The following is a 24273-nucleotide window of genomic DNA, read 5'->3' as shown; positions in this document are numbered from 1 at the left end:
AGTGCCCCCCCAGGTGGGCCCCAGTACCCCAGGTTGGGTCCCAGTGCCCCAGGTTGGGCCCCTGTACCCCAGGTGGGCCCCAGTACCCCAGGTGGGCCCCAGTACCCCAGGTGGGCCCCAGTGCCCCAGGTTGGGCCCCAGTACCCCAGGTGGGCCCCAGTGCCCCAGGTTGGGCCCTGCACTCACTGTGCAACCACAGGTTCCCTTGATCGGCTGGCCTTCCTGTTTCCACCTGAGCACTGAGATTACAGGCATGCACCACCATGCTTGGTTTACAGCACTGGGGGGGTCAAACCCAGAGTTTTCTGCAGTCAGTGCACAGTTTGCCAACTGAGTTAAATCCCCAGGTCCTCGCTTGGTTTTTTGTTTTGTTTTGCTTTTTGTTTTTGTTTTTTTGTTTTTGTTTTTGTTTTCAATGTAGCAAAGTTGGAATGTTCCTTTAATTTTAACTAGAATTCAAGCTCAGGCATTAAGAGAGGAAGAGAGCGCTGTGGAGTGGGTTAGGCTTCTGGAGACACAGTGCAGGAATATCCTTTAAATCTTTACATTTTAAAGTCCTCTTAAAGTCACTGTATATGAATTCATACTCTGATAATAGATTTCCCCATCTTTGTTTATTGTTGCTTTGTCACTTTAGTGACACGTCTAACCATGTCTTATTGTGTGAGGGCTATCGTGAATATCCTGCAGTCTGGATCCTGTTGTCACCTTCCAAGATGAGCTATTGTTTGCCAAGTTCCCACCAGATGCTGCTTGGGTCAGGTTCAAGTTGTTTTGTTTCTATGTTGTCTTTGTTTTCTTGCTAGGTAACTCAGGCTGCCTCAAACTTGGAATTCTCCTGCCTCGGTGTTAAAAGTGCTAAAATCACAGGTGTGAATCACCATTCCCTAAACCTTCCTTTTAAGTGTTGTTAGCTGTCTAGTTAGTGCAGCTCTTAATTCTTTCTGAAAAGTTTCTACACCCTTGGTAAACCTCTCCGCAGATGCAGCAATCCAAATCAGACCGAATGAAACGGAATTAGAAAAAGCCCACATTTAATGGATACAGCACTCCTGGATGGCCTTCCAGTCCTCCAGAGAGGAGGTGGGAAAGGGAGACCAGAAAAACCACAAGTCTGTTTTCTGAGGGGCAGTTTAAATACCCTGTGGGAGTGGTCTTGAGCATCTCTGGGGGAGGGGTCATCATTTGGCAGGCTTTCTGAGATGCAGCAAGGTTTGGAGAGAGATAGGGGAGGAGGCTGGGGTGACATTTCCACCATAACACTTTCTCTAATACAGGACCTGACCCGCTCCCATGGGGTGTCAGCCTGCTCCACTCTGCAGCCCAGTGTCTCCACACACCACTGTAGCTGCCTTTCTCTGGTCAGTCCTTTCTCCTCCACTCTTACACCCAGAGTCCTTTCTTCCTGCTGGCTTCTCTGGAGCTTCCCCCTGTGACTGAGCACAGGAAACTCGCACCGAAACCCAGAAGAGCTCTCTGCAGTCTGCAGGTGTCCTGGCCTCTAACCAGCAGCTTCTGAGTATTCTGCTACACAAGCCCTTGTCTGCCGAGCAGCTGTGATATCTTGCTCTTCAGGGAAACAGCTGGCTACTCTGTTGGGCTCCACCTCTACCCCACCACAGAGAAATGTTTCTTCACATAGGATGCCTGGGTGACCATGAGGACTTACCTTTTGTATTTCTCTTCCTTAAGGGCTGTAGTCCTACACTGTCTAGTCCAGTGCCTAAAAATATTTACTTCAGATATTTGTCCAGCATTCTAATTTTATAATAATTATGGCAAGAGACTGAGCCCACTACAAGGCGTATTATAGACAAAATCAAGTCCTGTACAGCTAATTTAATTTATAATGAAGGTCTTATAGAAAAATAACCTTGTTACGGAATTAAGAATTATTAAAATAGTTTTAGGCTGAAACTAGTAAACTATTTCTTTCTTTAACCATAATTTTTAAAATTTTCTAATTACCTTATACATTTGTTAAATTATATGTGGACATGGTGGCACGCACCCATAATCCCAGTATTCAGGAACAATATGAAAGAGTTTATTAAATAACATGAGGTTTAAAAGCAGATTGATTTATTTGCTTCTGGACAAGATCTCAATATGCAGTCCTGACTGACCTGAACTATGTAGACCAGGCTGTCATTGAACTTTAAGAGATCTGCCTACCTCTGCTCCCCTCATGCTAGGATTAAATATGTGTGCTACCACATCCAGCAAAAAGGCAGATTCTAAAATTACATACTTACAATTACATCTTTTTAAAGTTATTATACACATTAATAAAGACTAAATTATGGACAGTTATGCTAGTGCAAATTATTGTACACATATTGACTAAAGGGGAATAACAATTATCCTAGAATAGGAAAAATTTAAATTTTCTTTAATATTGTAAAACTGCTTCAACTTGAGATAACTTTACTTATATACAAACCTGCTTGACCCAGCACAGTGACACCCATGTCTGTGATCCCAGCATGTGAGAGGCAGACTTCTTTGAATTTGAGACCAATCAAGGCTACATAGTTAAGAACTTGCCATCAATCAATCAATCCATCAATCAATCAATAAATGCTTACTTGTTAAATATTTAAGTGTCTATGTAATATCTCTTTGAGCCACCATAATGTTGATTCTGTTAAATCCTGTAAAACTTTGTATTTGAATTTTTTTATAATCCCTCACCTTGCAAAACTTTATGCAATGTTTAATCCTCCCACCAAGTGAAAGTGTTGTTAGCATGAAGCCTGCTGCCTTCTCAAAACTAGCCATTTGAGGAAGGCTGTGAGGTCAGGTCCCAGCCAATAAGAGAAGACTCGATCACTGCTGTCTTAGAATAAAAACCAAGTGAACTCCTGCCCTGAGCCCTTCATCTGGACTTTTGCAAGCAGCACATCCTGGTGATCAGATGCAGTTCCTGGAGACACATTAATTGGAATGGCAGTGTCTTTCTTTGAGACCTTGAACTCACTTCTGACACCACTGAGGTGCGCTCCATGTTCTTGCTATTATAGGTACTGTTCCCGTAATCATCTTTGTACAGATATTTTCCTGCACAGAGCTCCACTGTTCTTTTGAGACACTTCATTAATAAATTCCAAGGTGTGCAATTTATGAAAAAGCAGTGGAAAATATTTTTACATTGGTTGTTAAAAGCATGGCTCTCTGATTAGCTGATTGTCACGTGCCTAAACCTTAAAGAGATCTTTAGTGCTGGCTTCTGGGTTCTGCTACAGAGGAATCCAATTTCTGCTGCTAAGAGCTGCAGAGAGTCTGTGTAAATGCAGCAGGGACATCCATAGCTGCTGTGGGGGATTCTCTTCCTCAGAGCACAATTGTTTGACATTCTTCTCACTTCACAGGTAAAGAACAATGTAAGGAAGTTAGGAGCAATTGAATAAATAACCACATCTATTAACTACTCAGAAGTAGAACGGTTGTCCCGGGACTTGTTTCTGTACACTAAATGAAGGTTTGTTTTTCGAAACAGGTTCTCTCGATATAGCCCAAACTGGACTCAGACTGTGTAGCGGAGGCTGGTCTTGAGTTCTCACCCTCCTGTCTATTTATTGCTGTGATGTTGCTCTTTAGGAAATGGGGTCTCACCATACTGTTGAGACTGGCACCTGCTCAAGTGAGTCTCCTGTTTTGGTCTGAGTGTTTGGCGCTATGGGCAGCATTCCTATGACAATTGTTCTATTTTCTTTTGTATATATTGTAGATGTTCATAGATAATTAACTCAACCCCAGCCTTAGTCATAATAATTTTTAAATGACTGACTTACTGATTTTAGTGTTATGACTGTCACATCAAAAGTCTATTTATATGTACATATAAACAGTATGTAAAATACAGTTGGTAGCCCTAGTTTCTATGTGATCACCTCTTTATAGTAACTAAATAAAAACAAAAATCTATTCTAATTCCATCCTTTAGAACAAATGATGAAGGTGCTTAGTGATAGTTTGGGTTGTGATTGGGTTCTTAAAAAAATACTTGTGGTTAAATTTCACGTGTGAAATTCTTTTGTATTTTCATGGAGACCTCCAACATCCTTTTTAAAAGAACAGAGCTGGGTACAATGGTTTGAGTCTATAATCCCAACATTCAGGAGACTGAGACTGGAGGATTACTGCAAGTTGGAGCCTGCCTGGGCTTCATAGCAAGATACTGTTTCTTTTTGTTGTTGTTGTTGTTTTGTTTTGTTTTGTTTTTCTTTTAAGGTAGTGGGGAGGGGAGGAAAGAATGAACCAGTTTCTCACCTTTCAATAGGGGTGTTTATAGCTAGGTAACTAGGTCACTGGAATGTGCTCACATATCTGATTGCATAAACACCGCTTAGAATAGAACCAAGCTTCTCACCATGCCTCCCAAGGTCACTCCTTATTCTGTCATTTTAGCCCTGCTTTACTAGACATTCATGGTTATGTCTTTACAGCCACGCCCAACTCTTCCCTGGTGTAGCTCGTGTCTAGATCACGACAACAGACTTTTCAGTGTCTTCCTGTGTTCTTCCTTCTGGTTTCCCATTACTACCACCTTAGTACTAAGGTCCATTACCCCTGAACCACAGCAGTCTAACTGATCTCCCTGAAGCTCTTCCACTCATGATCTTGCTCACCACTCTCTGAAATCCCAATTACCCAGCTCCCAACTTCACCAGCAGATGCTGAAGAGCAGTGGATGTTTTCACTGTTCCCTGTATATATCCTGTCTGTATTGCCAGCCTCTTGCTGGGAAGAACAGTTGCCCCCTTACCTTTCCTCCATCCCAAGCCCAAACCCACCTTTCTGTTCCTCCTGTTTTCCCAGATACCATTGACCGGCTGAGCTGCCATTTCCACCCGTCAGTGCTAACCCTGCGATGCCGCTGCACCGTCATTTCCCTTCTTCTCTATGTGCAGTGAGAAATCATGCCCTTGATGAACAAGGAGGAAGTCTTAGAACACCCAGTCCACCCAGCTACCTTGATAGGCACTAAGGAGTGAAGATGGACTTAGACATGACTGTTGTGGAATATTGTTTTACTATGCAAAGATGTATTGCATTTGTTTAACTATGCAAAGATGTGTTGCTGTTTCACTTTGCCTGCCTAAGGCACCTGATTGGGCTAATAAAAAGCTGAATAGCCAATAGTGAGGGAGGAGGTATAGGCAGGGAGAATAAGTAGGAGAAGGAATTTAGGCTCAGGAGAAGAAAAAAAAGAGACCAGGGAGACGTCAGGGGCCAGCCAGTCAGACCCAGAGGAAGCAGGAAAGGAGGACATACAGAATGAAAGAAAGGTGGAAAGCCCTGAGGCAAAATGTAGATGAACAGAAACAGGTTAAATTAAGTTAAAAGAGCTGGTGGGACAAGCCTAAACTATGGCTTGAGCATTCATAATTAATAATAAGTCCCCCATGTCTATTCAGGAGCTGGTTGGCAGCCTTAAGAAAATTCCAACTACACATGACCCAAACCTGTGTTTGAGTTCAGTTTCTGCCTGACTATATTTCTATTTCCTCATATAAAACAAGCAGGATTATAACCCTTTAACAGAAGTTCTGAAAAGATCAAATAAGACAAATATGTGAAATGTGTTTTGTGTGACTCCCGACCTGTAATAAATAATAAGTGGCAGAGATTCCTATAAGGAGTATGATCATGCCAACTGCTCAGTTAATGTTTGCCAGGCACCATGAGCTGCCAAGAATTTTATTTACTGCTTTTCGTTGCTCAGATGATTACAAATACGGTATGATAACAAGGTCAGAGTCTGTGCATGCATGTGTGTTTATAGGTGCATGTGTGTGCGTATGGAGGCAGAGATCAACATTGGGTGTCTTCTTTAGTTGCTGTCCACCTCATTTTTACGAGACAGAAGTTTGCAGACTTGGTTACACTGGCTGGCCGGTGAGCTCAGGGGTCTACCTGTCCCAGCCTCTACCCCTGCCACATTGTTTCTTGTAGCTATCTGTGCTGGCTGGTATAACATCCTTGGTTTGATACAAGCTAAAGTCATCTCACAGGAGGGAACTTCATTTAAGAAGATGCTTCCATAGGTGGGGTAGATTGGACAAAAGGTTATACTGTGTGGCACACCGCTCCCAATGCTACAAGGATTAATGAAGAGGTGTTGGAGAGGAGGGAAAGAAGGAGAAACGAAGAGGGTTTGTTTTTGTTTGCTTGCTTGCTTTGTCTTACTTAGTCTTGATTTTTTAAAATTTTCTTTTGGGGGGTACCGCAGGGACGAGGGGAGGACATGAGGGGACCGGGAAGTGAGTCAAAGTAGGGTGCATGATGTGAAATTCCCAAAGAATCAATAAAGAAATTGTTTTTTTAAAATGTCTCCATAAGATCCAGACTGTCTGCAAGCCTAGAAAGCATTTTCTTAATTAGTGATTGATGGTGGGCCTGGCCATTTTTGTGGGTTGGCCATCCCCAGGCAGGGGGTCTGGTTCCATATAAAGCAGGCTTTGTGAACCACAAGGAGCAAACCAGTAAGCAGCACCCCTATATGGCCTCCGTATCAGCTCCTGCCTCCATTTTCCTGCCCTGTTTGAGTTCCTGTTTGAGAAACCCTTTCCTCCAAGTCCTTGCTCACGGTGTTCATCACAGCAATAGCAACCCTAAGACAGTCTCAATAAGCTATAGGGAACTAGAATATAGGGTGTTTGATTGTTTCACTGTTTAGAAAAACGAGTTACTTCAGGAAATATAGAGGTTACTTTTACTCCAAGAAGATACCTCCTCCTCTTCCACCGCTCTTCCTCCTATTCCTCATTCCCTCCTCCTCCACCCCTCCTCCTTCTTTGTTGTGGTTCTGGGTTTTGAACCCAGGACTTCATACACAGTATGTAACAAGAAACATTTTTATAGCACAAAATACTATGTTCTCATACAAAGAGTAACTTCTGAAACTAAAAATATATCAGGTGAGAGATTTAAGAAAAATGGGTCTTTTACATCCCATATCAAGCCCTCTGTCATTTGGCTCCATGGTGGCACACACTTAGAATCCTAGCAGTTGGTAGGCTTAAGCAGAATCGTCATGAGTGTGAGCACAATGAAATCTGTCTCAAATAAAACAGCAACAACAAAACCATCCTTCATTTAAATATAAGTTCATCTATTCCAGAAATTGAAATAGCTTATAAGAAAAATGAAATTTAAATTACTTTAAAAATTTAGAAAGGAACTAAATGTTATGAAACTCTATTTTGGGGCTGAGGAAATGGCTCCGTGGGTAAAGTGCTTGCCGTGCAGCATGAAGACCTGAGCTTGGGTCCCTAGAATCCACATTGGAAAGGATGTGGTGGTACATATGTGTAGCTCAGAGCTGGGAGTATGTGGAGACAGACTCACTAGACAGTAATTCCAGCCAAATGGTGAATCCAGGTTTAGTGAGATACTCTATCTCAAAAACTAAGATATAGAATGATGGAGGAGGCAGGGCTGGAGAGATGGCTCAGAGGTTAAGAGCACTGGCTGCTCTTCCAGAGGTCCTGAGTTCAGTTCCCAGCAACCACATGGTGGCTCACAACCATCTATAGTAGGATCTAATGCCCTCTTCTGGCATAAAGGCATACATGCAGAGTACTCCTGTACATAAAATAAGTAAATAAATCTTAAAAAAAAAAAGAATAGAGAGATGGAGGAAGACAACTGATATTGGCGTGTCCACATAACACACACACACACACACACAAGCACGCACTGGTGTGCTTGCACACATTTCGGGCACTACAGTATCAGAGTGTGTGTTGTGATAGGAACATTAAACCCTATTAAAGATGTCCCTGTTCTGAAGTTAACAAAAGGCAGTAGGTTTATCCTTAGAAGACAGGCACCAGATCAGCCCGCAGACAGTCAGGTGCTGGAAAGTTCTAATGCAGCCATTTCCCAAAGGTGGCTGGCTTGTCCCACAGCCAGACTTAAACAGAAACCTGTAGGAAGTGCAGGGTGGCCCTTAGCGCTAAGAGGAGCATTCAACACAAACCAAGTCTGTTTGACATGGAGTCACTTTGTGTGCCTTGATCTAGGCTGTGAGATGGAGTGCCCAACCACATGGTTCTGCCTTCCTTGCTTGTAAACCATATTTTGCTGTGTTTTCTTCTTCTTAACAGGGATTATATGCAGTGGTCTAAAGAAGAAGAAGCAGCAGCTAGAAAAAAAGTAGAGGAAAACTCAGCCACACGAGTTGCTCCAGAAGAACAAGGTAAAACTGAGCTCCCCATCATGTCTCTGCATTTGAGAGCTCTTAACTTACACCCCAGCCAGTCAACCCATTTGCTCCCTTCGGTGGGATTCCCAGCTCTTCCCTTGTAGGGACCAAAATTAATGAAATAAATTATGTATTCACCCTATAATTGGTCTTTTGGTAGTCATATTGCTTTTTTGGGAGATATACATATGGGTGGCATTTTAAGCAAGATATGGAAATATAACTTTAAAATTTCCTTCTAGCTATGCCACTCTCAGTGTGTTATTGTGCATTTCACTTGCTAGAAACTTCTAACAAATTCATAAACTTTAAGTTAAAAAAATGTCATATCAAAATATTGCTGACCTTTTAGGATAAGGGAATGTGGGGGGGGTCAGAGGTCGATTTCAAGTGTCTTCCTCTTTCACTTTCCACCCTGTTCTTTTGAGACAAGATCTGTCACTGACTCAGGAGCTCACTATTTCGGGTAGACTGGCCCACAGTGAGCTCTGTCTCTACCCCCCCCCCCAGCTCTGAAATCACAGAAGCATGCTGCCACACCTGGAATCCTAACTCGGGTCCTCCTGCCTGTACAGCAAGCTCTTTCCCCCACTGAGCTACCTCCCCAGCCCAGGAAAAGGGTTTTAGCAGGGATCAAAAGCAGTTATATCGGGAGACTTTGTATTCTGAGTCTAATTCAGGGAAGGCCCTGACAGCTTCATAAACTTGTGAAGTTTGGCTTGGGCTACTATTAAACTACTAGAAAATGACAAGTGTTGAAAAGGATGCAGAGAAACAGGAGTCCTTGTGTACATTTGATGTGAATGGTATAGCCACTAAGGAAACTGCTGTGAGGCTCCTTAAAAATTGGTGGCTCATACCTTTAATCCCAGCACTCAGGAGGCAGAGGCAGGCGGATCTCTGTGAGTTCAAGGCCAGCCTGGTCTACAAAATGAGTTCCAGGACAGCCCCCAAAACAATACAGAGAAACCTGTCTTGAAAAAAACAAACAAACAATATATATATATATACATATATATATACATACATACATACATACATACATACATACATACATACATACAAATATATATATGGAGGGGTTGGAGAGATGGCTCAGGAGTTAAGAGTGATCGCCATATTGGCTGCTCTTGCAGAGGACCCTGGTTCCATTCCCAGCACCCATATGGCTGTTAGCGACTACCTCTAACTCCAATACCAGGAGACTAACACCCTCTCCTGACCTCCATGGGATTCAGGCATGCATGTGGAACACTCACATATACTCAGGCAAACATACAAATAAAATAAAACTGTTTTAAAGATTTAAAATAGTACTCCCCTATAATTCATCAGTTCTCTTTTAGGATATATCCCAAAAGGTTCATAGCACAGTCTCAAGGAGGTATGTACATTGCGTGTTCATGGCAGCAGTCTCCATGATAGGCAAAAGATAAACACAATCAAAACACAAGTGTTTAAAACAAGCAATACTATTGAAGACTATCCTGTTCATAAGTTAATGAAAAGACAAGTAAGTTAGCCTTAGAGGAAAGAACTGTGCCTTGCTAGTACCTGGGTAATAATGCAACAATGTCAAGATATTCTGGGGACATGGATTCAGCAGCCATTTCCCAGAAGTGGCTGGGGCCTGTGACCACTGTAGATAAATGGGTAATAAAACATCCTACATGATGGGGATGCCAAGGGCTGGTAGGTGAAAAGGAGGAGCTATGCAATGGAGTTAGAGTTAGAGCTGGCATTTGGGAAAAATCCCAGGTCTGTTTCACAATGTGAACACACCTGATTCTGTGGGACCATGTACTAAAGAATGGCTAAGATAGTCCATTTTATGTGTTTTCAGCACCTTTAATCCCAGCATTGAGGCAGAGACTGGTGAACCTCCCTGAGTTTGAGGCCAGCCTGGTTCTACAAAGTAAGTTCCAGGACAGCTAGATCTGTTACACAGAGAAACCCTATTTTGAGATCCCCCTCCCCAAAATAAGTACATCAAATAAAATGTTCAGAAGTGGCCAGTGTCCCTAGTCTCTCTTCCTGACTGCTGTACTCTCCGTATGCCATCTCCTACTTTATTTTTTTTTAAATGGTTTCCTCTTAGAAGCATCTTCCTCCTTCCCTCCTTTTGTTGTTTGTGTGTTGGCATGTTCATGTGTGCATGGGTACATATGTGTGTGCATATGTATGTGGAGACCAGAGATCCACCAGGAGTACTGTTCCTCAGTTGCTATTCTCCTTTGTGGGGGAAGGGTCAGGCAGGGTTCTCTCTAGACTATGCCTCATGAAGGAGTCTGGGCTGGCAGCCAGGGAGCCCCAGCAACCCACCTACCCCTGCCTCCTCATTGCTAGGATTATGATACGTGCTACCATGCCAGGTTTTGTTGTTGTTTTGTTTTGTTCATTGTTTGTTTGTTTTGTTTTGTTCATTGTTTTTTGTTTGGTTGGTTGGTTGATGTTGTTCATTGTTAACGTAGGTTCCACAGATCAGCTCAGGTTCTCATGCTTGAGGAGCAATACTTCATTGCTGAGCCAGCTCCCCAGATCCGCCTCTGCCTACTTGGTACTGAGTTACAAGCACATGCCACTGTGCTCGGTCGGCTGGTTTTACATGAGTGATGGGGACAAAACTCCTTACAAGCAACCAACTAAATTAACTCAATGTGCAGCACTGGCTGGCCTAAACTCAAAACATAAACCAAAGCATCCTCCAGTTTGCAGTGATCCTCCTGCCTCTGCCTTCCAAGTGCGAGGATGCATGGGCTTCTCTCTCTCTCTCTCTCTCTCTCTCTCTCTCTCTCTCTCTCTCTCTCTCTCTCTCTCTCTCTCTCTCCCTCCCTCCCTCCCTCCCCCTCTTTCAAATAATAGTTCCTAAGAGCCAAGCTCGGTGGACAGTGGTACATATCTGTAATCCCAGCACTTAAGAAACCAAGATGGGAGGGTTACTATGAGTTTGAGGCAAGTCTGAGCTACATAGTGAATTTAGAACTGGCTTGGGCTACCTGGTAAGATCCTATCTCAAAAGTCAAAAATAAATAATTTATTGAAATACCAAATATATACAGAAATTTATATAATTCACAAAAGAGTTCTCATGTCGTTTGCCAGGTTTTCATGTCAGGGTAAGCAGTGCTGACATGGAGAGACAGGCCACCAGCAGCATAGCAGCCTCCTTACACTCCTAACCAGCGTTATTACTCCTCCATCCCCTCACAGCTCTCGAAGTGCAGCAGCTTCCCCCAACACCCCCCCACACCTTCACCCTGCAATCCCCCTTCCCCCAGGCTTCTAACCCATGGCTTTGGGTGCTACTCATTCTGCTTTCTTGATCATCCCTGTGGCGGTGTCCAGTTTTAGAGCATGTTTTGGCATCAGCAGGCTGTGGTGCCTGTGCACCAAATCCAGCTTACTGAGGTTTTGTTCGTGTGTGTGTGTGTGTGTGTGTGTGTGTGTGTGTGTGTGTGTGTTTTCACAGGAGTATGTAGGTCTGAAATTGATAGGTGTGTCTTCCTCAGTAGCTCTCCACTTAATTTATACAAGCAAGGCCTCTTGCTGAAGTTGGAACTTGCAGATTGTGGCTAGTCTAGCTAGTAAACTTGTCCCAGGGATCTCCATTCTCTGCCTTTCTGGCGTTGGGATTACAGCCAGCTGCCTCACCTTTTATGTGATTTCTAAGGATCTGAGGCTCTGGTCTGAGGAGTTGAACTCTTGCATAGGCACTTTATCGACTGAAACATTTCCCTAGCCTACAGCATGTTTTTATAAATAAAGTTTTATTAGAACACAGGCATTCTCACTTGTTGACATACTGTCTGTGGTTGCTTTTGAGCTGTTTGGTTCAAAAGAGACTGTAAATGTCACATAAAGACTAAATATCTATCTGGAACTTTATAGAAAGGCTCTTACAAACCTAGAATTCCAGTCTTAGGTTTACCAGCTATCCAGAAACTCCCGGGGAGGGGGGTGTTCTACTCTTCCTTGTAAAGCACATAGTGGAAATCAAGAGAAACACTGTTGAAATGATATTACTCTACAATTTCTGGAATTTGAAACAAAGGTATCTGGAGAAACTAAGATAATGAGACAGCCTCAGCCTTGAGCTAGCAAAGGAGCCAGTGCCAGCCTGCCTGGCTGTCTGGAGTCATCCGTGACCTATGGATCCTTTGGCACTGTTCGCTACTCCTTAGTTGCAGTCCCTCGGCATCAGAGTGCCCTGGGGTAGACAGGAAAGACGGGCCTCTGAGCCCAGTGGAATTATTCTATTTTTATGAGCCCTAACTGGGCAGCCCCAGAGTGAGTGTTGGAGTTGGACTTACACCAGGGGCGGTGTTGCCTTAAGTCAGTCAGCATCATGTTCTTTCTCAGGAGCTCTGTCAGTGTCGCTGAGGAAGTAGACCTGAACTTCTTTGCACAGACCACTTCTACCTTACTCAAGCTTTGCTAGTGGCCACCTGGACGTGGCCTGAACTAAGTTCATCATTATCACCTGTTTTAATTCATTTCCAGGAAATTAAAACTTATCCACAGTATTATTTGCACATTATCATATAATATGAAAAACCAGGGATTTCTTTCTTAACTTCCTTTTGAATTTTTTGTTCAGAACTTAAATAGAGCAGGACTGATAATGTTAAAGTTCGGCGTGCGTGGCCGCCTACTTTGTCCTATTTGTGCTAACAATGAACTTGAGTGAAGCTAATGAGGTTATTCTAGTGCCTCAGAAACCTCAGTAAAGGAAAGAAGCAGTTCCTACAGAACCATAGTGCGACCAAAATAGAAAGGTGATGCCTGGCCTCTCTGTAGAAGAGGAAAAGCCGGCACGAAGGCCTGCAGTACCACTTTGAGGCATTTGATTTGCTTTACTATGACAGTCCCTTCTGAGATCTTTCTGGCTACTGTGAAGATACAGAACTAAAGTAGAGGTTTTTGCTGGGTCTCCTCTGCATCCTTCTGCTCAGTGCTCTGGGCTCCACGGTGTCGGCAACCACATTGCAGGAAAAGATGCTATGGGGGTTATTATATTTAAAGCAAGATGTAGCTAGGATTGTCAGGAGGGTACCTGAGAAGGAAAACGGTGTTCTGAGCAACCACGGTAGCCGGATATTCCAGTGACAGCCAGCTGCTATCAGAAGCTCTTCGAGGGAGGGATCGTAGACCCCGTAGAAGTCTTGGGTGAGACTTCTCATTTGCCTCTGATGAATATGGGTCAAGGGAATAGATCACTTTTCTCCGCCCCCAGACTTAGTGAGATCCTAAAGAAGCTCTGCGAGAGTCCCCCGAGTGTCTGAAAGAGCCAATTCTCTGCCATCACAAAGGGTTCCAGCCGCAGAGCATTGTGGAGCGGGCGCACTGTTTATTGATCTTATCTCCTTTATTAATGCCACTGGGAGGAAATACTGGTTGTTCTTCCAAGCTAGCCAACCCTGTCACATTTCTTTTGGTCCCAGTCACTTTCCCTTCTCCCATTTCTCACCTATTGTCAGAGCTGTTGGTGAAAACAGAAGCTAGAAAACACCCTCACAATCTGAAAATAAGATCTTCTGCATGACAGATAATCGCCTTTCGCTGCCGAATGGCTATGGGCTCATTTGTATAATGAAAATGTATAGATCCAGGCTCTAGTTAGCAATATTTCTTTCAATTAGATTGCCCAGATTAATGATTTTTAATTCCATGTTTTCTTTTCCTAATTACTTTTCAATTTTATTATTGCTCATATTTCTTTTAAAACTGGTTTAACCTAGAGAAATAAAAAAGATATAATCAGCATTTTTTGCGTTAACACGATTATATTTAATAATTTCCTTAAAACATCTCCAGTGTGCTATATGTCAGCTGGTCGTATAGCACGTGTAAAATTTGCAGCCGCTATCTCAACTTTAAAATGTCTTTTATGTAAATGAAGTCACACCTAGGATGAGTTGTCTACATTCGACAGGTAATAATAAAGGAATCTACGCTTGGTGCTGTGAATACCTTACCACCAAAGAGAATGTTCTATGTGAAGAAAAATACATAGGAGTTAAACACTCTGTGCTGGTAAATGCAGTGTGCCTGCCTGTAAGACGACTTTGACTCTGAAACTTCCATGCAGTGCCCTTAGAGTTACACTTTTAATTTTATAATTTTAGGAATCTTCTTTTATTAGACAGTGAACTTCCTTCAGTGACATGTGGAAATTTCCAACTTTGAGAGTTCAGGTATTTGCGTAATTGATGTGCAAAAATAACTTTAAATTGCTTTTTGTTACATAGCAACTTAGAATAAATTTTCAAATTTGTATTAATCATATCATATATGCCAGATACATAAATGACATAATTTGGTTTTTCAGTTTTGGTGTTCAGTGCGATTCAGATGACTTATGAACCTGTAAGCATGGTTGTGCTAGATTCCTTGTTCTGCTCAGCTGTATGGGACTTAATAAATGAGTAATTGAGAACTTTCCTCATCAGGCTATGCTGATACAGATCACTATAACCCTTTTATTGTCATTGGCATAGACGATTTATCCTGGACAGCTAGCAGCCTAGGACAACAAAAGAAAAAAGTGTTCCTCCAAGGAAAATTTGTCATCATTCGCCTGCTAGTGTCAAGGCAGCTCAGCTTTGAATTGACTCTTTGTGGTTCCTGGCCTGAACTTGTGGCAGTTAACAGCCGAGTGAGCCTGAAGTTTTTCTGTCATGGCCAGAGAGTGGCACCTGTGGTCCCTGTCTTTACAGGCAGGCACACTTTCGGTTCCGGAAATTCAGTGACACACTGGAGGTGTTTGTTGTCTCAGGTCATAGTTATGATGAAGTTGATTGCATTCCTGTAGAGTCCTGGAAACCATTGCACTCTGGGGAACTGTGGACTTGCCAGCATCGATGGAAGACACTGCTGGGTGCAGTTGAAAATGCAAGCACATTCCCACAATGGGTGCTGACTCTAGAACATTGTATGGTTCTGTTGCTAATCCTGAGTTCATCCAATAACTTCATTCAGCTTGTATTTTATCTCATTGAAAGAACTGGGCTTAATTGATTCTGTACTCACCTATTAGTGAAGGCTTAAGTCCAGTCAGCATTGGTTTCACAATTCACAGTTCACTTAGATTTATTATCACTTGCATTGAGGTTTTAGTTTCAACTTGGTGGTGCTTTATAATTGGGAGGAAAAAAAGAATCAGAAAAACAGGTTATCTTCAGGGATATTTGGAGAGAGCACATACTTTGTATTAGGGAAATAGTGCTGTGTGATGGCCAAGAACCAAGAGCTTTGAAATTGGACTGACTTAATCACAGTCATAATACTTCCCTTTCTGGCTAGGTGACCTTGGGGGAAAAAAATCTCATGTCCTTTGACACTGAGTTTCTTATCTACAATTGGAATAATATTATCTATCTGAAAGATATTGTTAATTCCAAATTGTTGGCTCCCCCCCTCATAGTCGGCCTCTCTCTCTCTCTCTCTCTCTCTCTCTCTCTCTCTCTCTCTCTCTCTCTCTCTCTCTCTCTCTCTCTCTCTCTCTCTCATTCTTCCTCCCTCCCTTCTCTCCCTTTTCTCCTTCCTTTCTTCCTTCCTTCCTTCCTTCCTTCCTTTCTTTCTTTCTTTCTTTCTCTCTTTCTTTCTTTCTTCATTTGGTGTGGCAAAGCCAGAGGATAAAAATGAAGCTTCATGGGAAGAACCCAAGTTTGTTCAATGTCCAACACACAGCCAAGTGGGAATTTTGGGCTCACAGATCTCATCGCCTGACCGGTAGGTAAGTCATAGATTTGGGATAAGTGAAATGAGAGGGAGAAGACGAGGAACAAGGGGAGAGAGGAGGATGAGAAAGATGAATGGGATGACTGTGATTTTTTAAAGTGCTTTCTAGGCATGTATGAAAATGTCACCCATTATTTGTGCAGTTAGTTAATGTAGGGAGGAATATCTATGTTTTTTTCTGGGAATGGCACTGTCACATCTTTTAGAGTATGGTGATTCTTACCAAGGCAGCCTGCTAGGGTGTCACTTCATATGTAAATTAGGTCACTAAGAACAGGCTGCCAGAAATCATGATCTTAGTGCCAGTTGGTTTTAGCTAACCCACCTGAAGAGAACATCCTGTTCCCAAAGAAAAACAAGATTAAGACAAGGTAGAAATTCAGCTAGGCCAATAAGCAGTGCAGCAGGTAACAATACTGTTAGGACTAAATGGGAAAAGCATCTAAGAAAAGCATTTGACACACACAGAGCCTGAAATTATGTGTCATTGTTGTTTTTTTATTTGTTTGTTTGAATTTTTGGTTTGGTTTTGTTTTTGAAACAGGATCTGTCTATGTAGCTCTGGCTGACCTGGAATTCACAGAGGTGTCAGGATCTCTGCCCCATCTCTTGAGGCCTGGATTAAAGGGGTTGAGTTTAAGTGCCCGGTGTGTTTTTATTTGAATGTAACTTATTACAGTTGCATCATTCCAGATTAATAACTGGCAATGCTTGTTTTCCATAAATTTTTATATGTATATTTATACACACACATATGGGGGCTTAAGTAAGCTGTACAGATTCGCTGATTCTTATTGAATCACAATTCAATAAGGCAAGGGGAATGGATAATTCACATGAGGTTCTGTGTTTGTGTTTGTGTGTGTGTTACATGCATGTAAGAAGTGTGCAAGTGTATATGTCTGTATGTGGGCATGTAGAAGCTACATGCAACAGGTTACATGTCTTTCTCTAGTACACTTAGCCTTATTATCAGTAAACCAGAAGCTCACTGTTTCCTGCTTGGTTGGTTGGTTGTGTTTTTTTGGGTAGGCTGGTTTACTAGCTGGTGAGTTCTTAGACTCTACGTGTCTCCACCCCCAGTGCTGAGGTTACAGAAATGAACAACTGTGTGAGGGTTTCCTGTGAGGAGCAAGTGTAGTTACCCACTGAGCTATCTCCCCAATCCCCTACCCCCACCCCCATTACTATTCTTTATCTGCACCAACAGCTTTGCAAAAGATACAGCTATTAATAATCATTATATTACCCTGTTCCAAACTTTCATCCACTCTGAATGAATATAAAATAAATGTCAAAGTTGTCACCAATGTCTTAGCTGTTGTATGAGTGTTGTTCTTATTATTATCCTGTATGTGTCAGGTGCTGCATAGGTCTGCCCTGTTTTGGCCTGCATTGTTTGCTTGCTCATTTCCAGGCTGTGCATTTGAGATAGTTATCACTTCTTTCCTACAATAAATAGAGATGTTTGCACATACTGTTGTCACGTTACTCTCCTGAATTCCCTACTCTACCCTGGTTAATTCTTAAGGGAATACACCTTGAGATCAGCCACGGTGTAGTGATAAATTCTAGTTAATGGTGATTTATCTCAATTCACTTCATAAGTAGCTTCATATTGAAAAACTATATCTTAGAGATACGACTAAATGTGGGTCTTGTTAGCTTTAAATGCAGGTCTTTGAGCTGCTTTTTCTTAGGTACAAAAATCTGTCTGCACAGAGTGAGTTATGCAAAGAGTTCTTAAGACAAAGGAAGATAAGAAGTTGTAAGAAAGCCCTTGGGAAATCTGGAAGTTTTCTATTTCCTCCTGAGTCTAATTTTCGGATGCTGTCTTGTTTCCTTTCACAGTACACAGGTGTACTTTGATTGTTAAAAGTGAACACAGACAGAGCTATTTTCAAGATAAATATGTACTTTGGACTGACCATAAATAGACTTCCTTTGGTTAATGCAGATGTGATGATGGCTTAGACTTAATAGCACAGAATTCTTTATAGTGAGCGATAGGGCCCACTGCCATTCCTCAGACCTTAAATGCACATGGAATGCCTGTCGTTACTTCTGTTGCCAGAGTGGACTCGGGAAGTGTGTGCCTGGATGAGTGAAGGCCTATGGGACAAGACCATAAGCATAAAAAGGAAGGAAAACTATGAGGGCTCAGGACAGTCAGTGAAGAACACTGACTACAGGCAGCTACATAATTCATAGGTTGAAAGTTTTTGAAATTATGAAGGGAGGATTCCATTATTTTTATTTGTGTTTTAGCATTATTTGGGAATTGATGGTAAACACACATGGATCAAAACTAAACAAAAATTCTCCATTAAACCACAAGCTTCTAAAATTTGCTTGTTTCGTTTTGTTTGAAGTGTGTCCCAATTTGTAGCCAAGCTGGCCTTAAACTCGTGACAGTCCTCTGCTTAGCCTCCCCAGTACTGGGGCTACAGGCATGAGCCACCATACCTGGTGCTGTTGTGTATCTGTACATGCTAGTAAGTATGTGAGCACATGCACCTGCATGCTTATGTTTTCTTCCTCTCCTCCTTCCTTCTAGTGAATGGCATAATATACACACTGCCCGGTACCTTACTTTTCTCCAACACTAAACCTTGGAGATCATTGCATACCCATTAGGAAGCTTTTGCAGACTTTGAAAGCACTTTTAAAATGTCATGAGTCTGTCTACTGGGGTAAAGGTAATCCTTAATTCATGAATTAAGCCTAAGGATTAACCTTGTTACATAATTGGAGTCAAGAAATAACAGTTCAATAAAAGATAGAGTGAGGAAGCTATTTCATTTGCTTAGCTTATTCTTTCGTTTATTTGGTTTTTATTTGAATTTGCAAACCTCCATCCTCGTCACAAATGCTAAACTTAAAGATATGTGCTATCATGATTTGTTTGCGGCAAGAGTTTTTCGATGCAGTTCAGACTGGTTTCAGAATCTCAGGCTAGCTCTAGCCTCCCAAGTGTTGGAATTACAGGCCCTTGTTGCTGTGCTTGGCTTGAATCATTTTGTTAATGCAAGGTAGAGATGGGAAGAAACAAACGGCCTAAAGTTCTGAGACCATTGACATAACTGTGGTCCCTTAACCCAGGGATGACGACATCCCTAAGAGCTTGTCTATTCAAGAAAACATCAGTAATTCCCTTGGAGACTTCCATTAGGAGACGGCAGTAGAAAGAGATGCCTCTGGATTTGAGGTGTGGAGGAGTGAAATTATGGTGTGGCCTCTACAAGCATTTTCATCTCCTTTCTTCAAATATAAAACCAGGAACTCAGTAAGAGTGAACTGTAACCCTCTTGCTCTAAACTTAGATCATTTATAATTCTCACATTCTTTCTGATTGTCATATTTAAAGTGCATTTGTAGAGACAGACTGGGACGGGGTACTTTCTCCAAGAAAATAAAAAGCCACACAAATACTTGATTAAAAATATGTTTGTTAGGCCAGGTGTGTTAGTACGTGCCGTTAGCCTCAGTACTCAAGAAGGCAGATTTCTGTGAGTTTGAGGTCAGCCTCATATACATAACAAGTTCCATGCCAGTCAAAGCTGCATAGTGAGATCCTGTCAGATAGATAGATAGATAGATAGATAGATAGATAGATAGATAGAAAATTCAAAACTCAGCTGCAGAAAATAATTCTTAAAGATTCTATTCCTCACAAAATTGAATAGGCAACTATTGACAGAAAAATAGATTTTTAAGAGTAGGATTAAATATCTTACATATTGATCTTTTGAAAAAAATTAAATGAACTTTTGTATTTTTGCCTTATATCAGGTAAGTAAAATTATTATAATAATATTAAAATATTAAATTTAAAATGCAATTATTGATAAATATATGTGTCTTAGTCAGTGTTCTATTGCTGTGAAGAGACACCATGACCATGGGCAACTCTTATAAAGGAAAACATTTAATTGGGGCTGCCTTATGTTTCAAAGGTTTAGGCCATTATCATTATGACAGGAAGCATGGCAATATGCAGGCAGATACTGTGCAGGAGAGGTAGCTGAGTTACATCTGAATCAGCAGGCAGCAGGAAGAGAGGGTGATCCACTGGGCTTGGCTTAAGCTTCTGAAACCTCAAAGCCCACCCCCAGTGATATACTTCAATAAGGCCACACCTACTCAAACAAGACCACATGTGGTGGGAGATCCAACTAGCCGCATCTGTGGCCCTGACGGATGTGGTCATAGATTTGGCTTTCCTCCTCTAAATCCAAGCATGTTCTTAAAATAAAATTCAGAGTTTCTGTCTTATGTCAAGAAACCAATTGCTTTAAGACAGAAGAAAACAAAATCTAGGGACTGTCATTTGTCTAAACTGGGTTCTCTCTATGAAGGCCTAATTTCCCTCATATCTATTTTCATCCTTATTGTTGCCTTTCTCAGTATGCATACCTATAAAAGTTGAAATATCTGTGTTCATAATAATGTTTAAGTTTTCCACAAGGAACCAAATCATTTCCTAACAGCAATCTTTGAGGTCTCCAGAAAGAGGATGAGACACCTCTTCATCGATTCCACTTGATCCTACTTGATGCCTTTGGACTGACAAACACCACCCTAAAACCGGTTTGGGACTTCATTGCTCTAGACTAGCTAGCTGAAACAGTGCACCTTATTACAGTCTGGCCAGAGCTTCAGATAAGGACTTCAGTCAAGCATCTCGGGCCACACAGAGACTAGCTACAAATGTTATAGCTTGTCCTCTCAAGACTTTTGTTACTCTAATTTTTTTTTTGCTACAGGATCCCATGGAGTCATTGTCGCCCCATTACAGCAGGAAGTAATTCTGAGAAAACAACAATGTTGACATTAAGGGATAATATACACCTGCATAGGGTTGGTTTTTAGTTGTTTAGGGTTGGGTACGGAAGGTGATGTTCAGACTCTCGGGTATCTCTTTTAGATAAGTTTAGGGTATGGATGGGAAAGGTATGGTTAGGATGGGATATAGGTAGATTAGCATATCTTCTTGTGAAATACCTTAGTAATTATTAGCTATAGACAACTTACATTGTTATAGATTCTTGTATGATGTAACTTAAGTAAAATTAAGTTTGTATTCCTTTCTCGGATAATTTGTATATTGTGTTTTGTCATACTGTGTAAGGTCTTCTTTCTGTTTACAATGTTTTGTGTACAAATATCTTTGTCATATTCTATGTATGTGTGCTTTTACATATGTTTAAGATATTTTGTATATTGATACAATTTGGGAAACTTTTATCATGTTGCACTATACATTTCTACCTCTGGTCAAGCTATTTCACTTCTACCTCTATTTTAGAGATTTACATATATACATACGTGTGTGCGCGCGCGCGCGCGCACGTGCCGCCTGTGTATATAGTTATATTGTTGAAATCGTGGTCTTTGCTAAATTATTTTGGGAAGTTTCATCCATTTGTATAGCTATGTTCTTGAGTATTACAGATTATCTTCACACATGTTTCTTATATACCTATGAAATTAGTCAGACATAGATGTTTGATCTTCCAACTCTTCATATACCTACAGAATATGGATTTTAATTTTAGTACTCTGTTGACATGAGACATAATTGCTCCTGACAGTACGAGCTATTCCCGAGAGTATGTTGGGCTCTCATGTCACTCCCTGCTTCGGCTAATGGCCTCTTGGGCAAAGAACTGCCCCCACCTTGACCATTGACTAGACATGCTGTCCTACTGTGCTTACAGGAGATAAATTAGAAGACTGCTGAACCTTGCCAAGCCTTTCTACCTCCCTGCCTCTGTGTTGGTCAGTCTGATACTCCAAGCCTTAGCCAAAGATAGTTGCCCCTATGCTGCTGTGAGATTTTGGATGACTGTCCAGGTAGTCTGCTGTTTCTGTCTTCGCTGAACCTTTGGAAGTTGCTCACTTGCACTTCCTGCCTACCCTAGTATTATTATCTTCCTTCTCAGGTCTTTGATGAGGTTGAAGATTAGACTGTCATAATTATTGTTCTCTCTTCCTAGATATAAATTTTATTTTTTAATTATTATTTTAATTTTAAATAGCTTGTTTCACATGTGAATCCCAGTTCCCTCTCCCTCCCCTCCTCCCGCACCTTCCCCCCCACCGTCCTGCCCCCAGCCTCCCACCCTATCGCCATTTCCTTCCACATAGGGGATATCTAGAGTCTGTCATTTCACTCAGGGCAGGGTCCAGGCACTCCCCTAAGAGTCCAGGCTGAGAGAGCATCCCTCTTTGTGTTATGGACACACGAAGTCCGTTTGTATTCTAGGGATAAACACTGATCCACTGCCCAGGGCCCCATAGGTTGCCCAGGCCTCCTCACTGACTCTCACATTCAGGGGGTCTGGATCAGTCCCATGCTGGCCCCCCCAGCTGTCGGTCTGGGGTCCAAGAGCTCTCCCCTGTTCAGATCAGCTGTCTCTGCTGGTTTTGCCAGCCCATTCTTTGCCAATTTGCTCATCACTCCTCTCTCTCTCTCTCTCTGTCACTGGGTTCCTTGGGTTCAGTTCAGTGTTTAACTGTGGGTGTTTGCCTCTGCTTCCATCAGTCACTGGATGAAGGCTCCAGGATGGTTATAGACATCAAGTTCATTATCAGGAATGGGCATTCGAGGTGGTCTCTCCACTATTGCTTAGCTTGCCAGTTGGTGTCATCCCTTTAGATCACTCGAGGTCACACTGGTGCCTGATCTGTCTTCTAACCTATGAGATACAAAGCTTCAACTTTCCGCTTAGGACAACTCTATTGTAATCTCTGCTAAGCCTCTACCCTAGGACTGGATACATGTCCTTGCTTTGTTGCTTCGTTGGCGATAGGTCTTAAGTGTGTTTGTTCTTACTTTTCCTTCTCCTAGTGACTACTTGATATTTGCTATTTTTGTATATAGTTTGTACCAAGTCTAAATCTTTTTTCTTTAGACTAAAAGGGGAATTGTAATGAGAGATCCAACTAGCCACATCTGTGGCCCTTACCATGCATGCCCCTATGGGCGTGGTCACAGGTGCGTGTTGAGCTTGTGGGATTTGGTTTGGGGTCCAGGTCAGGCTTGCTCTCTCTTGGTTTCAGTCGGGTCATGGAGAGCAGCTGGGCATTGATCCTAGGAGCTGGAACTTGTGGGTTATTAGTTTCTCATGTAAGTGACTTCTCCCCACATAAAATTAACCTATATTATCTAGTCTCATGCATCTTCATCTGTGCATCTACAGCTACATACCCTAATCCTTTCAAATAGTGTTACTCCCTATGAATCAATGGGACCATTTACATTTAAACTACCACAATATGTAATATATTTACAGTATTCTTATTGAATATTTTAAGTTTTATTTTAGGTTGTTCTAGACAGGTTTCTCTGTGTAGCCCTGACTGTCCCGGAACTCACACTGTAGATCAGCCTGGCCTTAAACTCAAAGATCTGCCTGCTTCAGCTCCCCAAGTGCAGGAATTAAAGGCATGTGCCACTACATTCAGCTTCATATTTAATTATTAAAGGTACTTAGTTTCCAAAATAGCAGCCAATAGTAAATGCAATTCATAGTAAAATGGATTTTTTTCCCTCTCTGTTTTAGTTAAGTTTGAAAATGATGCTAACAAATACTGGAACACATTTTACCAGACTCATAAGAATAAGTTTTTCAAGAATCGTAACTGGCTGTTGAGGGAATTTCCTGAAATTCTTCCAGTTGATCAAAACACTAAAGAGAAAGTGGAAGAATCATCCAGGGATCAAGTCAGAAGCAACTTCTCAAGAATGCAGGGAACAGAAGTCCATTGTCAAAAGAGCTGTGTCTCATCAGACCCTCCAAGCAAAGGAAGATCTAACTTTTCCAACCTGGACTTGGAAGAACACAGTAAAGGGCCTGGAAAGACAGAACGATTTCCTGGTAGCAGTGCCACTTTCCGAATACTGGAGGTAATGTATCCAAGCGACAAGACAGGAGGTGATGGAGTATGAAAGTGTACACCCCATACTATTTTATGAATGGTCCAGATTGCCCAGGAAGAAAGACCACACCTAATCAAACTCTCAGTGCATGCAGAAGCAGTACTCAGGGCAGACTCACATCTTTAATCAATCAAGTTTTAACTTTGTGGCTTTATTTTTGTTTGTGTTACATTTTCCCCTTTTAATTTGCTGTAATTTCTAACTTGGAGGCAGTTTTTAAATGCTGATAAACTTTTGGTTTTCATATTTGGTCTTTCTTTTCTACCCCTTTTGGGGTGAAACAAAAAGTAAGCCAGATGTTTAGTTTGCTGTAATCTAGTGTAGATAGTGGTTTTCCATCTTTCTGATGCTACAGGTAATAGCTGTTGATTCCAGA

The 24273-nt window shown here is 41.8% G+C and overlaps 1 protein-coding gene across 4 annotated transcripts in view; it reads left to right on the top strand.

Moving 5' to 3' along the window:
- Mettl8 (methyltransferase like 8) overlaps positions 1 to 24273 on the top strand; it is a 97167-nt gene that overhangs the window by 57678 nt on the left and 15216 nt on the right. For 3 of the 4 annotated variants that reach the window (XM_040745546.1, XM_040745548.1, XM_040745547.1), the window contains exons 3-4: positions 8115 to 8206; positions 23521 to 23864. In XM_040745546.1, the coding sequence (XP_040601480.1) occupies positions 8115 to 8206; positions 23521 to 23864 (436 nt within the window). The remainder of the gene's footprint in view (positions 1 to 8114; positions 8207 to 23520; positions 23865 to 24273) is intronic. The other variant, XM_040745549.1, reaches the window with a different exon arrangement.

Source organism: Mesocricetus auratus, unplaced genomic scaffold (genome assembly GCF_017639785.1).
Source record: "Mesocricetus auratus isolate SY011 unplaced genomic scaffold, BCM_Maur_2.0 Super-Scaffold_100004, whole genome shotgun sequence".
Taxonomy (NCBI): Eukaryota; Metazoa; Chordata; class Mammalia; order Rodentia; family Cricetidae; genus Mesocricetus; species Mesocricetus auratus.
Note: the sequence above shows the minus strand (reverse complement) of the source record. Positions and strands in the feature narration are given on the sequence as shown.